General features: G+C 38.3%; 1 protein-coding gene across 8 annotated transcripts in view; it reads right to left on the reverse strand.

Annotated features, from left to right (window-relative positions):
• The window catches only part of SPIDR (scaffold protein involved in DNA repair), a 211,514-nt gene that overhangs the window by 170,723 nt on the left and 23,811 nt on the right, over window positions 1-16,980 (reverse strand). The window contains exon 1 of one of the 8 annotated variants that reach the window (XM_064507567.1): window positions 10,697-10,805. The exons of the other annotated variants lie outside the window; for them this stretch is intronic. Coding sequence (XP_064363637.1) covers window positions 10,697-10,729 — 33 coding nt within the window. The 5' untranslated portion in view covers window positions 10,730-10,805. Of the gene's footprint in view, window positions 1-10,696; window positions 10,806-16,980 lie in introns of those variants that run through there. 8 annotated transcript variants of the gene reach the window in all.

A 16,980-nucleotide genomic window follows, 5' to 3' on the forward strand; every position in this document is an offset into this window, starting at 1 on the left:
CATTTTTATTTTGCAGGGTTGTGGGATCTTTATTCTGGGTACTAATTTTTTCACTTAAGCTGCTGCATGTTTCAAATTTTCTTGTGGTTTGGCATATCATTTCAGAGTTGTTTAGAAGACCTGGATATACATCTGAACACTAAAGGAAAATAACTTCCAACCCTGGCCGAAAGAAGTACTGATGTCCAAAGAAATATGACGGACAACACAACACCACTTTGGTGGAGGCAGAAGAACACTGTTTGCTGTAACTGGCAATCACCACCAAAAGATTACTCATGACCAATGAAATAAAACCAATCATCAGAAGACTTCTAGTGAGAGAGACTTTAGAACACAACCCAGAATTCAGTAAATAAATAAATAAACTGCTCTCAGGAGATGTATAACTCTGGGGAAGTCCCTCTTTCAGATATAGAAGAGGAAAACATAGCTGTAATAAGAACCCAAGGATCTACTTTAAAAAAAAGTGCATGAGGTTTATAAAGTACTGCCTGAACATGTGCACCTTCACAATAAAATATGATCTAGTGGGGTAAGCATAGGACAATGAGTCAGAAAAGCCTGACATTTAAGACTAGATCTAACATAAATTCCTGTGGTTTTGGGATGCACTGTTTAAGACAAAATTTTCACAAGCGACTCTCAATTGTATTTAGCAACATGGCTTTCAAACTTAGTTTTCACAGGTGCTTGACACTGACTCAAATTTAAAAATGCATAGCACAACTGATACTTAGCACCCAAGGGTGGAGAAAACAAAACTGAGAAACTTCTGCATTTGAATTTATCCTAGGCAGATGCTCAAATTTAAAGGACATTTGAAAACTTTCACTTAACTGTATAAACCTTTAAAATAAGAGAGTATTGATCATTCTCGACAACTTCAGAGAGACCACAGAAGAAACACTGTTAGTGTTCTATGCACTTAAAAACATAAGCTTATCTACAGCTATAAAAGCTAAGACTTAGACTCCAAAAAGCATTTAGATGGCATTTAAACACCAAAGTCCAAGAGCTCTGTCACAAAATCCTCCAGTCCTCTCCCCTAAGCCTCTAGACAAACCCAGTATCTAGTATTTCAAGAGTTTCTTAAAGCACTGCTTCTGTGCATACCCAGATGCAATGCAAATCTGCTGGTCTCTTGTCTTATGTCACATTTAAGCTTGTGAGTACAAAGTTGGTACTTCTATACCTAAGCATCCGTAGAGGCTTGATTCAGTAGGTGTGTCAGCAGAGATTTCAACATATAGCATGCAGTAAAAGCACTGCTTGCACCAAAAAGCATATCCATAGGTGTAAATGCTCACCTCTTCCATCATAGTCTAGATGTTTCAGCCTAAGCAGTAAGCAACCAAAATTCTAGCAATATACTCTCTATCTTAAGAGAGTTTAAATTCCCCCCTCTCAGGAAAGCACCCAAACTGCCAAACAAGGCCATAAGGTCATTTCTACCTTTCCCTTGAAGGCTGGGCCACTGTGAAGAAAGCACAAGATTCACAGGGTCTGAAGATCATAACTAACGAGTACTGTTATAAAAATATATTCACTTGGAAGAGTAGGGCAGAACCGCCAGGCTTGAGTTCCAATCCCTGTTCCACATCAAACAAACATTAGATAAAATGCAGGAACACCAGAGAGCTTAAGTGTTCCTTGGTCCGGAGGACGGTAGCTGTGAATCCTGGTATTTAGCATTTAAGCTCTCCTGTTCATTGTATATAGAATGCAGGCATCTAATCTAAGTTTAATGGCAATTATGCAGTCCAGGACGTGGATTCCTGTAACTCTGGCATGGTGGTAGGCTGCATCACAGAAATCAGTTCATTTATGTATCTGGCTCCAAACATATTGCAGCATTTTTTGGAAATCCACACTACTCCCAAAAAGCAAATCTCCAAAAGTCAATGCCAGTCGCAGCAAATATGCTATAATTCAGTCCTCCTTAGCCACCTAACCAGATTTAAAATAGTGCAGTTTGGAATTTTACAATGACACAGCATGACCAAGCACAACTTAATTGGGTTTTCATTTGTTGGTTAGAAAAGTTCCTATTCACTTCTGTACTTCCTCAATTCAGGCAGTGAAGAAATTCAAGCTGTGAAGACGATACTGGATTTTGCAATGCATTCAGGACTTCAGAAAAAAATTTAAAATACATCGAAGTGGCAGATAAGTTAGTACTCAATAGGAAGTTGTTCCGCCAAAGGAAATTGCAAATTTCAGTCAAAGAGGAAGATGGAGAGTAGAATTAACTAACTGTTCCAAAAACTTCAGAAAGCAGAACGGGTTTGTGAAGGCTATGTGAAGAAACTACATGCAACCACAAGAAGCCGCTGCATTTAGGAATATGTAAATATCTTAAGAATGTATCTCCAATTAAAAGCAAAACATCAAAAATCTCCCATCGAGTTGTGCTCGTTTCTGGAAGGACATAATTGAGATACTCTAACAGTTGTCACATTTGAACCTACTTATCAGTTGGACAGGCTAGAGGCATACACCTAGAACTGTCTCACTAATACAAGGATATTTATATTATGCCTCTATTAAGAGATCATGGGATATATAACAAATGTATTTAAAAACAGAGCACTTGGGGGTGCGTGCATGCGCATGTGTGTGTATATAAGTTTTCACTATCACTCACAACTTTGTATCATTCAAGCAAGTATCTAGCCTTCTCTAAGATCAGGGATTATTTCAATCCACTTTCAGCTAGCAGCAAAGCAACTGGTAACGTTATTTGGGCAATCAACCCATCTAGCTTGACCTATACTCATATCCAGTGCATAGACTGTGGATGTCTGACCTCAATCACAGACAAAGCAGTGGGCTACACACGTTTTTCTAGCCCATTCTTACATCTTATTAGAAAATGTTCCTCTACAGCTGGGCAAGACATGCATATTTGTAGGGTTATTTAAACCAACATTTAGGTACAAAAGCTACTGAATGAAGACTATCTTCTCTAGTACCTGGCCAGCAACAGAGACTTACTTTGCCCTTCATACACCAAAGCACCCACTTCAAGCAATTCCACAAGCTGTGTTCAGCTATAACGATGTATATATATACACAGGATAAGTAAAAATTTTCCAACTGCCTTCTTGATATACCTGAATATAACTAGGAATGTGCACAGTTCACAGATGCAGCTTTTGCTTTAATACTGTGATAGCGTGGGCCTGGCACAATTACATCATATGAATTACCTTGGCAGTCAGGAGCTCAAGGCCAAGCCCTCAGCAACTGTGCTGAATGCAGTTGTCTGCACATTTTTACAAAGGCTTTCCCATTTACTATGTTTGTTTTAATTTATTGCCCTTATCTTAATGCTATACCAACATCTCTACGCAAAGTTTGTATACTCAGTAAGTTGTGAGAAAACATGAAGTAACAGGCAACCAACTCTATCCTTGTCAAGACCATTCTGAAAATACAAATCTTGAGGTTTTTCACTCCAGATGGAATAAAACTGGACAATAAATAATTAAGCCCGAAAACCCTGTCTAGCGTAAGAGGTCACACGCATGTTCTTAGAACCACAGGTCTGCTTGTTTCAGGCTTCTGGGCCTTTCAGTTTGAGATCAGTTTTTACAACACAACCTTCAGGTTCTTTCTAACCCTCTAAAATAGTATTCTTGGCCATTTTCTATTCTCCCAACCACATTTAACCTTTTAGCCCCAAACGAACCTATTGTACTTAAGGAAATGACAAAAAACAAACTGTATGTACCTCCTTGCTAAATCCATACACCTGGCTCTATTTGGCAGACTGCCATTCTGATTCTGCCTTCTTCACTAAATGGTATCTGTCCCTTCCTCTCTTCCATTTTCTTCACATGAAAAAAAACCCTAAATATACATACATACGCACACACACATATATATGTATATATATAAAACAGGCAGAGCAGAAATAAATACTGGAAGCTACTGTATTTCACACCAGAGCAAAAGATTTTTTTTTTTTTAAATAGCTGCTAGTTTAAGCAAGGTCTGCAAGTAACAACACTTATCAGGCTTTATTAAAATGACAGGATTAACACAGCAGGGAAAGTTGTAAGCTACAAAACTGATGTGTTAGTTGTAACACTACATTTTTCCTATCTTGAGGCTGAACACCAGTATGCCAGAAATTTGAGAACTGCATTTATTTTGCATAAAATGGAATAGACAGCTGCCAGGCTGTGCCTTTGCGAGGATGTGAGGGCAAACTCACCTACATCACTGTTTAGGGAAAGAGAGGATTTCTAGCCGCCATGCCTCTCTGCACCACACACTGAACAAGTTGCTTTCCACACCCACCAGCCTCCCAGAAGTTTAGGTAGCCTAGATGTACTAAAAACTTCTCCCCACATCTTCAGAGCCACATCCACCTCCAAACCTCTCTTGCTCTAAATATTGCGGCATTCTTGATTCCTATCTGACTACCACTGGCCATTGCTTGTCTTCAGCAGGGTAATTAAGAAAAAAGCATTAGCATACTGAAAACGCAAGAGCAGAAAAAAATCCACTGAAGGTTGGCAAAATGGTGATCAAATAGAATAAGAGAAAAAATGATAGCGTCTCTGCAGATTTTGAGGCAGAAAAAGGAATTTACAGTAACATGACTCTCTCCGTCTTACTCTCACCTTCCCTCTCCCAAAAATAATGGAGCCATTTATACTACTGCATAGTGGCTTTAGTATGCGGAGTGATTAAAGGTGATGACAATGACTACAGGCCATACTATGCATCTTTAGAGGCTTTTCAGTTTAACACTGAGGGGCCAAATGGGGCTACTGTATATCTAAAATATTTTAGTCTGATTAAAGGTGTAATTATATAGTTAGTCATAATAGCTGCCATACTTTAAAGAAACCCACCTCTCCTTCAGGGGAAGGGAAGGAAATTATGCTACTTTATTCATCCAAACACACTCTCGGTTAAATTCAAATACTAGATAAATACAGTGACACACAGCCACAAACACTTAGTAATCCGAGACAGAACAGGGAGATGAATCTTTTAACCTATAATCATAGCAAAGGCAAACTAAATCTTATGATTAAGAGTTTTGTCATATCTATGCAGGTATCAGTGGAGGCTGTGTGTTTTCTCCTCAACTGTCATAAGAAATTCATGCTGTCTTTAAGGCCTTCTAGATATGAGCAAAGACACTGCAAATACGGGGTGTGACACAGTGCTTAACAGATTTACTTGTTAGTATGATTAGTGTTCAGGATACGTACAGAAGTTCTCTGGGCATCCACATATCCCTTGTGCAGAGTATTCTGGCTCCGAGAATCTTATTCAATGCAAACCAAACAGAAAAGCATCTTTTCCTTCCTCTTACTGTGTTCTCAACTCTGCAACAGATTTGCTCTGTTACTGTTACCTTCAGCAAATCATCACTCTAGGTCCACAGGAATAATTATTTTTGTATAATAGGGGTTTTTCTTGGTTTAGGTTACCTTTCAAAGAAACAGCAGTTGACCTAAAATAGCTGCTAATATTGATATATAAGAAAAAATGGAAAGAATTTCTGTATGTATAACCATCACTTACATTAACACTTCTAATTACATGGGGGAGAGGGAGAAAAAGAAACGTACAATAGACAAGTTATAGGCTTTTTTCCCAGTTTTTCACTGACACTCTGGAAGTACAATTTTAACACCACCAAAGCACTTTAGAAATCCTTCTACAGTAAGTTCTGTCTGGAGACCCTCCAGGACATTCAGTTTCCTGAGAAGACTAATTCAGACGTAATATAGAACTGGTTCACTTGAACCTGAATGAGGTGAGCCAGGGTCTATGCAACATCTTGATCCACAGCAGTGCCAGCCTCCAAACTGAACAACAGAATTGGGTTGGAACCCACTTCTTCCAGGGAGAAAGAAAGGGGAAGGGGAGGAAATATAGGAGACAAAGCATCACCCTTGCCAGTAAAATTTCCAGTTTTCCATACTGACACTTATCCTCCCTGGAAACTCCACTTCTGATATATTTGGAGTATTTGACGTGTATGGAATCTATTGAATTTTACTGCTTAGCCTCCTTTTTTTTTTCCTTTTTTCTTTTTTTTAAGCATTGGTGTTAGAATTTTTGAATATTTTATAGCTTGAAGACTGAACACACTCCCCACACTAAAGCACTTGATGAGGGAGAGAGCTCACCAAGACCCAGGAGATGCACCACATTCCACAGTGTTTGCTAGATAACAGTAGTGTAAATCATCTTGACAAATATATGTGTGCATTTTTTAATCCTCATCCTTTGCCCAACCTAACTCCAGTGATCAAGTCCCAAGAATGTTATAGGTTTGGCCATCAAAATTTTTTTCTAAGCGCTTTTTCATGTGATCCAGTAGTTCTATTCCTACACTTTAAATTTAGTATCTTTTACAATATCAACTGCTATTCTTTAAGTTTTTCATACTTGATAATGGAGGGATGAAAATATCAATGAAAATATAAAAGTAAATTTTATCTTGCATCAGCAGAGCTATGTAACAAACACACAGATCAAGATATGGTATAAAGCAATAAAAATTACAAAACACCACATACAATAGTTTTATGGGAAAGAATTCTTTTCCACATTTTACATCATTTCCTCCCCCTCCACACACATCCCCAATTTGGGTGAGTGGGGGTAGGAAGCAAAAGAGTTTTTTGTTTCTTTTCATTTTGCCCTGAAACATGCTTTAAGTAATTGCAAGTGAGTGACACCTAGTGATGAACACAAATCTGATTATCCTCCGCTCTCCCACACAGAGAAGATAAGCTGGCAAGCACCAACAGGTAACTCAAGAGTGGGTGTTGAATCATGGGAACCTGACATTACTATGTTTCTCTCCCTTAAAAACCAAACATCAAGTGAGCCAAGACCTAGAAACCTGATGCACAGCTAAAAAAGAAAAAAATAAAATAAAAAAGCTAATATGGCCAAATAAGAAAGATGGTTCAAATAGATCTAAATTATGACCTGCAAATTCACTTCTCCATTCTCTTTAATATTCATGCTTTCTCTCTAGAAACACCAGATCGTCCCAGAGAGCTCATTCTTGATTAAAAAAAAAAAATCACAGAAGCAAAAGGGAAGAATCAGTTTCTCATCAGATACTAAAATATCAACAGTTGTCTTAGAGATCGCTTACTGATGTCTCTGGCGTTATAACTACTGTCCTGTTGTAAGGATTTTATGAGATTGTCAAAAGACTCTTATTTTGCCAGTAGTTCCAAAATTATTGCTCACAGAGCAGTTACTGGAAGTGAAGGGGAGGGGAGGGGAGGGGATCTAGTGTGATTTGTGGTAGGGTTACAGGAAGGAAAAGTATGCTACTATGCAAAGTAGCAACAACACAGTCCCCTGAAAAGGAAGCTGGAATAAAGAGACCAAGAAAACCGATCTGACTTTTCAACACCATGATACAGGACAATTCCCGTAAATGGGAAGCTCACCCTGAAGAAGGGATGTCTTCATTAATACATTTTTAACAGCAGCCCAAACCCCACAGGACTAAGAGAACAAAGTGCAAACTTCTTTAGGGAAGGGAAGCAATTAAACTACCACAGTCATTGAAGCTTTCATGCACTACATGCCCCTTTATCTATTTTTGTCGTGAGCAGGATTTTGTCACTAGAAACTCAGGAGTAGCTCCCACTTCAAAGACAGAAATATACACTGTGACTACAACTTGTCACAAGGACAGGGGTCAAAAAAAGTCAGTAGACAGAGGAAAAGAGAGAATACTAAACACATCACAACTTGCAGATCATCTTTTCTCCTCCAGAAACCCACGACCATCTCATTTGCTCTCCTCATAGCTTCATGTACGGTTTTAAAATCTCTATTCCAAAGTTAAAGCAAAGTCAAAAGCCCTGACAATTTAAAGCCCCGAAATCCCAAGCTCATTGGAAAACTAGCACAAGAGAGCCACCTATCATGTGAAGACAGGACTGACATTGCTCACAGAGGGAGAGAGTACACTGAAACTTATTTGAATGAACTTGACCCAGCTTGGCCTCAGGCCAGCACTCAACGTCACTAAATGACTTAACAGAACACAGTGTTCTTGGCACAGGCACAAAAATGTGTTGAAATCCATGCGGGAGAGAGGGGAAAAAAAAGTCAGTATATGTTTCAAATTAATAAAGGAAAAATGGTAATAAAAAGGTAATAAACATAAAGACAGTATTGGACATTTTAAAATACAGCTGATGCATTTTTTTCCATAAATTATTTGCATCTTTCGATACTCCTTCATTCACCAAAGTGAAGTGTATGGAGAGCTCTCCCTGTGAGAAGCCCTTCCCTGTCCAAATCCCAGCCTACGCGCTCTCCCTCTCACCTCTCCCAGCGCTGTACCTGGAAAATTCCAGCACACCTTTCGGCTAGTGAGCGAAGGGAGGGACAAGCTGTAAAGCCGAAACTCCTTATGACTCACTTCCTCTTCAGACCTTCAAGTAAAGGCGACACTGTAGGAATCTCATGCAATACTTCTATATGGGATAATCTGTTATAAAGTTATGTCATTCATAAATGGATTATGTTAACTCTCTGCCATGAGATGAAAAGCAAACAAGTAGGAGGACAGGCAAAATAAACTTAATGAACTGTGAACTTGATGTACTTCCTCTATAATAACATATGGCTATTATCTCTCTTTTCCCTATTTCCGCCCCCTGGGATTTCCCCCTCTATCTCTTCAAAGCCTAATCTCCAGTCCCTTTTCCACCTCCCTTCTGTTATCCCTTCTTCTGTCTCTCATATCCTACCCTCCTTTTCAGTGAATGATCGAGATATTTGACTTCTGTAGGCACAGAATCAAAACCACCTGCAGATACATGCTGAGAGGGCCTTCTCCATTCAGTCACTTATTTAGGGTTCACTCCTGCCTTCTGCGATCCCAGCAGTATCCTCACAGCGCAAGCCTCCAGCAACACCCTCCAGCCAGGCCACAAGCACCAAAGGCAGGAAGATGGACCTAGTTTCATTCTCGTAACCTTCTGCGCACACGTACTCAGCCTAGCATGCAATCCGAGCAGTTAGGCAGATATGCAGGAGACAGTACGGAAAGCATGCTCCCCACCTGGACAGCCCAAAGAAGCTACTTCAATCATATCAGCGCAAAACTGAAAAGTAACAGCAGTTAACAGCCAATCTAGTGCTCTACCACCCCTCAGCCACCTGCTGAAGGGAGACAACATTTTTATGTAGTTACAGTTCCCCTAACAACGCACGCAACACCTGCATCTGGGAGATGGTCCATGTCTGTGTCCAGTCCTTCCAACACTGGGAACCTGTGTTACATATGACAGTTGCACTGTTTTGTTTTGTTTTTTTTTTTTATCCTAAGTACTACAAACTGCAAGCTACTATTATGATTATAAAAATAAACTACCTGCTAACCAAAGAAATGATAAAACTTGCATGAGAAGTAATTAGCTCCCTGTTTAGTATCACAGAATATCCTTTCGGAAGTCCTTTTCTTCCAACCAGAACCCTGCTCGTGTCTTACAAATTAAACTATTAGCTCCAATATGATAACATTTGGGAAAACAAGTCTGCTTTGATGCCCTAAGGATGAGGAAATAACAGGAAAGAAATCACATCCTTGAGGTGTTATGGATATAGTTTTTTTTGATTGCTCAAAATCAAATTTTACAAATACTCATTTTCTGATTAACTGTATCCTAAAGGAAAAGAAAACCCTAGAGAGATATGAAAAATACAGTTCTTATGCCATTTTCTTTCACTTCTGTGTGGGATATCCTAAAGACACATTCACATAGGGGGGAAAAAAAACCCAAACAAATGTTGATCAGGACAAAGTAGAGGATGGGACTACTTAAAGAATAAATAATTAAAAAGCTTGCTATCAACAATTAATTATCACTTGACAGGACCACGTGAGCATACGTATTTCACAGAGCAAGGGAAGCAACAGGAGAGAGAATCATTCCTAATCTCCTGTTTCTAGGATAGTCAGACTGCAGAATGAAGAGGGCACCTAAAAACACAGCAGAGAGAAAGTGAATTCAGAGTTAGATAAGTTTCAGGAAGGAAAGGAATTCAAATAAAAAAGTATGCAGATTGCTAAAAATGACAGGCATTTCATATCGAGCCATGTAAGTTTCTGATGATAGGCCTTGACTTGGTAGACTATCTTTAAAAATCCCTATGGGAGGAGCAGAAAGATTTTAAGATTTACTTAACAAAGATGTGTGGCATTCACTCTGTATGCATTTAATGTCAAAGCCGTTAGCTGCTCATCCACCTTCAAGCACAGCCAGCAACACCACTCTGCAGTGGAAATGGGGAGAGGGAGGAAGGTGTTCATAAAGAAAAGGGGAGCTCTTCAGTAGTCTGATGTTTACAAAGAAGTTTATTGGGTTGTCAAGGAGAGAAGAAAACAGTAATCCCCACACAACATGCTTTGAACACACACAATTAAATTCATCACAAAATTACAGATTAGTTCTCCACCAAACTTTGAAAGCCTGCCCCAGGACCCATGCCTCTCTCCTAATTGGGCTTGGCAAGGCGTCCCAAGATACTGTTAAGTCTGAAAGTTTGCTCGAGAACCAGATCCACAGGTTAGTGAAGTTTTCTTGAGCCACTCCCAGTTGGCTAATGGGCAAACCACTCGGAGACTGCCATAATCTCCAAGGAGGGCAAAGTTGAAGGGAGGATGTGACACACTTACCACAATCATGCAGGCTACTTGTCTTAATAACATGCAGCGTGGTTTAACCCTCAAACGCACAACACTCTTGGCTCAAACAGGACAAGATCAATTTTTCATTGTATTGAGGTAAGTAGTCAATAAGATCCTTTCTTCTTACACTCTTCTAAAGTACAAATGGGACATTTAAAGAAATAGTTGAGATCTCTTAAAATTAAAAAAAGAATGCAACGAATCCTCTCATTTTGTAGCTGAATACAAAAGCCAGCAAGCCCCATGTTCCATTGCCCTTCTCCTAAACCATCTAATATCTCTGGAGCATTAAGTACTTTGGTCTGTTAAATCCTGGAATATCTTCATTTGCAGTTTAGAAAATCTCAAGTGATTGCATACAAGCTGAATGAGGACCAAAACTAGGGTAACGCATTCCTTGATTTCAGTACATACTGTTTGAATTAAAACTTTAAATTGCACCACATTATTTGCTTCTTATTTAACATACAAAAGAAAATCCCACCTATCCTCTAACAACCTTAACGGCAAAGTCCCAGTTTCAAAGCACACTTGAATCCTGAACTGCAAATACTTCTCTAATTATCTTTGACTATATAGATATAAAAGTAACCACAACAGCACAAGACTACAACTAGAGTTATATACCTGCCAGGCAGGAAAAAAACACCTAGGTGAGAGGGATATTTTTTTCTCTTATATATAACACTGTATTTATCTATTTAAAAGAAGTAAGATTATACTAGATGGGTCATCTTCCTTAAAAACAAGTGTAAACAAGACTCAGATACTCATATGGAATGGTAATAAATTTTAGCTCCGTTAACATGTCAATTTACTCATTTGAGAGTTGGGTCATTTGGTAATAAAGCAAAGTACTTGCTGGACATGTCACCAATGCCGGAGAACCTGAAAATCTAACGTTTGCCTACTTTCTCCTCCCCCATTTTTAAACATAGTTAAAACAGCCATTTACAGGGTCAGAGAAAAGAATCTAGGACAAATCCGTAACAGTGAGTTGTAGGTGCAGAATCAACAGAAAATTCAAAGGAACAGGAAGTGCAGTATCACATATGAGACATAATCATGTCCACAGGTAGTAAAAACAGGACAGTCTCAGAATTAGGTTAGCATTGCATTTGAGGCGCTGGGAAATTAAAAGGCAAAGCATTTTAATTGTATTAGTGTTTTACATAACACACGATCTGTCACAATATTCGTAACGCTTTGGTCTGGAAATGACTTATTGCAAGGTGAAGAGCATACAAAATAGGTGAAAGAAAAAACATCTAGCTATCTGCAGGGCAACAAAACAGGATTTACCTGATCTGCACAATAAATGCAGATGGAGGCAGACAAATTGCACCTGACAGGTCATACAAAATGCATGACCCTTTGATTTATTAAATAAGCTACAATTGCTTGCAACGAAGGAGGTGATGTTCATTGCCAGCTGTATATGGGGATATATTCCAAAACAGGTTTCTTCAGTCCTACTTTCATCCTCAATTTTTGTCAGTTCCTTTGTGTTTGTATTTATCATTTTCTTCTGAGTCTTATGCTTCCATTTCATTAGTTTGTTTGGGCTAGTTCTTCCTCTGTGTATGGTTTTATTTTAGGAGTTTCAGCAAGTATTGATTTTCCATAATACAGACATAATTTATTCTCTCTGAAACACTACATAATCAAGCTGATAAGACCAAACATAATTCAATTATTTTTCCAGTATTGTTTGTTTATATTTCTTCACATGCAATCAGTCCAATTTCATCTTGCAGAAACTAAACCATTATTCATTTTAGAAACTGAATGTATTGGGACTAGAGCCTGACACAGACTAAAGTTTCAGTTTCACTGAATGCAAGCAACCAATCAGGCATTACATGATGTGAAAGAGAAGTATTAATTCCGCAAATTTTAAATGTAAGCAGCAAACCAATACTTCCTTTTGTTTTAATCCTATAAACATTGGAAATTTGCCACATAAGACACTATGCTAACCAAACTCTGAAAGCTAAGGATTTAAATGCCCAATAAAGCAGCAATCAAGAAATTGTGGAGATCGGGGGGGGGGGGGGGGGGGGGTAAGAACAGCAATACCATCAGGCCAAAAAACTGTTTAACTCAGCATCCTATCTGGGACAGTGGCCTATATGAGACACATACAAAAAAACAAAAAACAACAACAACAAAAAAACAAGTACAAAGCAAGCATTAACTTCTTCCTTGGTATGCTCTTCCACAGTGAAGTGATTTGCAGCTCCAGAACTTCCTGAGCCAGAGGTAATATTATTTGAATTATTAGTACGATGGATTTTTTTCCCCAGAATACTGTCCAATTACTTTTTAAACAATTCTGTACAAGTCTGATAATATTGTACAACTTAACATTTTTTAATGCCAGTAAAGAAAGCAACCAGAAGGGACTGCAAGTAGATCACTAGCCACAGGTTTCAGATCTAATATTTGTCACGTATTATTGCTGCAACACCTACAAAGCCTGAAAAAGCCTAAGAACTGCTGTGCTAAGAAATGTACAAAAACGCAAAAAAAAAAAAAAAAGTGGCAACTACTGTGCAAGGACTTTGTGAGCTAAGGAGCCTGGGAATTGAAGTAGATTTTAAAAAAACAGCATGGTGCTAGAGGGAAAAAGATACATTGAAAGGTGCTTTGTCTTACAGGCAAACTCCACAATACTACTCACACTTGGGGCTCTCCTTCAGAATATTTTATCCATGAAATCATCATTCTGCTCTCATTCAGGAAAACACACAAGCTACATTATCATCTCCTTTACTCTTTTTAAAACTGGAACACAGTGCTGCTAATAAGCAGATGGAGAATTATGATCTGCTGGCTGCAAATGTCATAAAGATTAAATCCATTTGTTGTTCTTCCATTTAAAATACGCATGGTAACAAAGCAACAAAAATTAGCATTCAGTGGTCTCTTAAATCACCCCTCCCTATCCAAAATGTGAAAATAAACTACCACACATTATATCACCAGTAGCCTTACTTTTCTGCTCTGTGACGACGACAAGGATTATGACTGTGTCAAAGCTAAACGATTATTGTCTACATTATTACTCCTGACTGTTCAGAATATCTGGAGCATGCAAGACAGATAGAAAACTTCCACCACCACTTTCCAAATTACTTACAAATTAATTAAGTAACAGCTGAGCATCACTGAAAAAAACCATGCAACTCACATGCAGAGTATTTATAAATTTTTATTTCTTTACAACCAAATTTTTGAAGTCACAATCCACAAGCAACTGCTGCATTAAACCATGACTTAAACATGTGAACATGCCAACTTGAGTTTGCTCAAGTTTGTTGTGAAGTTATAAAAATATGATGTGGAGTACTTCAAAATAATATAGCACGGGAAGGCTTTTTTTTTTTTTTTTTAAACTCACTGTCATTCTTTTCTTCAAAAATGAACTGCTTCATCGTAGTACTGTAGAACATTCTCCACATTGTACAAGTGTGACATAAAAACTATGTTGCCTTCCAATACTTAGTAAAATCATGTTCTGATTTTCCTTTCTTTCGTTTCTCCAATTACTTGTTCTACTTGAATTAGCTTCCAACACAGTGACTCTGCTATAACGATTTTAGCTTACATATTTATAAATACTAAGCATCCAGGATGGGAACCAAGGAATTATGTGCAATATCATTCACTTAGACTCATAAAAGAAAGTGATGAATCAACTCAGCATCTTCATTATTATATGAACAAAAATGATGCACTCATCTTTGTTAGTGTACTTTCTTACACTGAAGAAACCAAAACAGGACTTTTCCTCTGACCCAGTTTCTTCTCAGAGCTCGTTAGATTTAAGAAGCCATCAATAAGTACGGAAGACATCTATCAAACTATAAGGCCACACAAGAAAAGAATTTTCTGCCCTGTTCCAATATCCACTTCACCACTTCACTACTACTTCCCTCCACAACTTTTATGATTAGTACTAGGTTTTTAACTAGGAAATGGTCTTACAGAAGAGAAAAGCAATTGCAGACTCTTTAAATTAAAATAAAAAGTAATATAAGCCATGAATCTAGCATTCCTGTTCGCAGAGGAAAAACAAACTTGGAAAATGAGACTCAAGTGCATCTAAAGGTTAAAAAGCAGATGGCAATAATCACCCTCATGAGTTTTTTGGGGTTTGTTTCTTGTAAAAACATCAATTTTGTTGTTGTTTAAGCTGACAGTTTTACAGCCTGCTGTCTAGCTCATTGTTGTTTAGGCATATGAGAGTGGCAATTATGCCCTATTTTATTTCCTTGTCATACGTTTGTACTAATATTCTAATCCTTTAAAAAGTCTAAAACAACGATCTTACTATTTTTTAATCCAACCTTCCCCCACAAACTACATAAAAGTACTTCTCTTTCTTTCTTCTCTTACCTCCTCTTCCAATAACTACAGGCTGAGGCTCATGAAAAGCACAGTTCTGCAGCACAGCACAGAGCTCCATTAAGCTCTCCTTTTTAAGCCAGAATTTTCATGTGAAGGTTACTTACTATCTTCCCAATACACAAGTATTTTATATTGTAAGAATGATCCCACTGAGTCCTGTAAAGCAAAGACACAGTAGCCAAAGTTCACTGTTAGAGAAGTTTCCTTGCATACAGCTATATAATCTGATTTTACAAGCAGTTATGTCAGGACCAGCCTATAATATTGTTAATCCTTTTCTCTGAACATGTTGCCTGCAAAGACCACAGTAGTATGAAATGAGATGCTTTATCTACAATCACCACAAATAAAAGGTCCCTTTTCTGATTCTGTCTTAAATGCTCAACGCATTATTAGATTGGGGTATCCACTGGCCCACTTCAACCCCCCCCAACATTTGGAGGCTATAAACATAAATAGGTTCAAAAAGAGACAGGGCAACTTACTGAAATATAAATCTCTCAAACGTCAATCAGACATAAAAATCTCAGCGCAACTTCTCACTCAGAAAGTGCCTAAGCTGCAAGAGAGACCCTTGTCCCACTGCACAGCATTCAACTTATACTCACATTTTTCTCCCAGTACTAACCATTATCATTCAGGACCCTAGCTAGATGAACATTCAATCTGATAATCCTACATTATCATGACTTATGAATACCACATTCATTTATTCCTTTGTAGTGATGCTCTGATTTCCAACTTTATCCCATACCATTATGCACTCATGCATTTACACATACTCCAAAGGGAGTTGCAACTATCCTGCTTATCTCAGAAAGAAAATTCAGTATTGTGGATTTATACTACTTATTCTTTTGATATTTCTATTTATTCTCTCATTCCAAGAGATCCTGAAGTTCTTCAGATTCTAGACAAATCAATCTATTCCTAGAACATACCAGATTCATAGTAAAAGTCAGCAACATTGATTTTTTTTTAAACTTCATGATGCTCAAACATAATTCAACAAATATGTATATATAAAAAATAGTGCTTTTCCAGGAAGTCACAAAAATGAAAGATTTCAATTTAAAGACAGGTAACTCATGTTCCTTCAAATAGGAGTACACAGAGTTTTTCCTTTCCCCTTGCACCTCTCCCTCACCCAATCAAGCAAGTTAAAGTAACTTAGTCCAAGAAACCTACCACCAATTTACCTTAAGAAAGCAAAAGGCTTCTCTAGGCAAGCCTGACTACAGCTACCATTGTCTCAAAGGGCCCCTCTTCATTCCTACGTCTGTTCAGAAAGCTTTGTGAAAACCATGAGGAAAGCATAAACTAGACCACATAAAAAGCAACTGTAGAAGCCACACAGAGCAGCAGGTGACAGAGAACTAGAGCTGCAAAGGGCACCCACTGCATTGCACCAACTGGAGATCCATTTGCAACATCATCTTTTGCTATCTGAATTCTCAGTTACTCCACGGAGAAAGCACTGAAGGTGGCAATGGAAACAGGACAAAATCCACACACACTGAAAAACCCACAACAGACAAGCACAGGAACAGTTGTAGGGGAATCTACCACAGGCAGATCTAGCCCCTTATTTTGTCTCCAACAGTGATTAGTGGCAGATGTTTAGGGAATAGTTTAAAACAGATCAAGCACGTGGCAATACTCCCACAGAAGTCACTGTAACTCCAGTTTATGGCTTCAACTAGAAGCAAGATCTTTGTATGTAATCCTCAGCAGATTTTTCTTCCATAAATTTGTCCAATTATGTTTGAGCCCACGTACTCTTTCAGCACCTACAGCATTGTGTGGCAAGGAGCTCTACTGCTCAATCACGTATGGTGGGATGAACAATCTCTGTTGTT

This window comes from Dromaius novaehollandiae, chromosome 2 (assembly GCF_036370855.1).
Source record: "Dromaius novaehollandiae isolate bDroNov1 chromosome 2, bDroNov1.hap1, whole genome shotgun sequence".
Taxonomy (NCBI): domain Eukaryota; kingdom Metazoa; phylum Chordata; class Aves; order Casuariiformes; family Dromaiidae; genus Dromaius; species Dromaius novaehollandiae.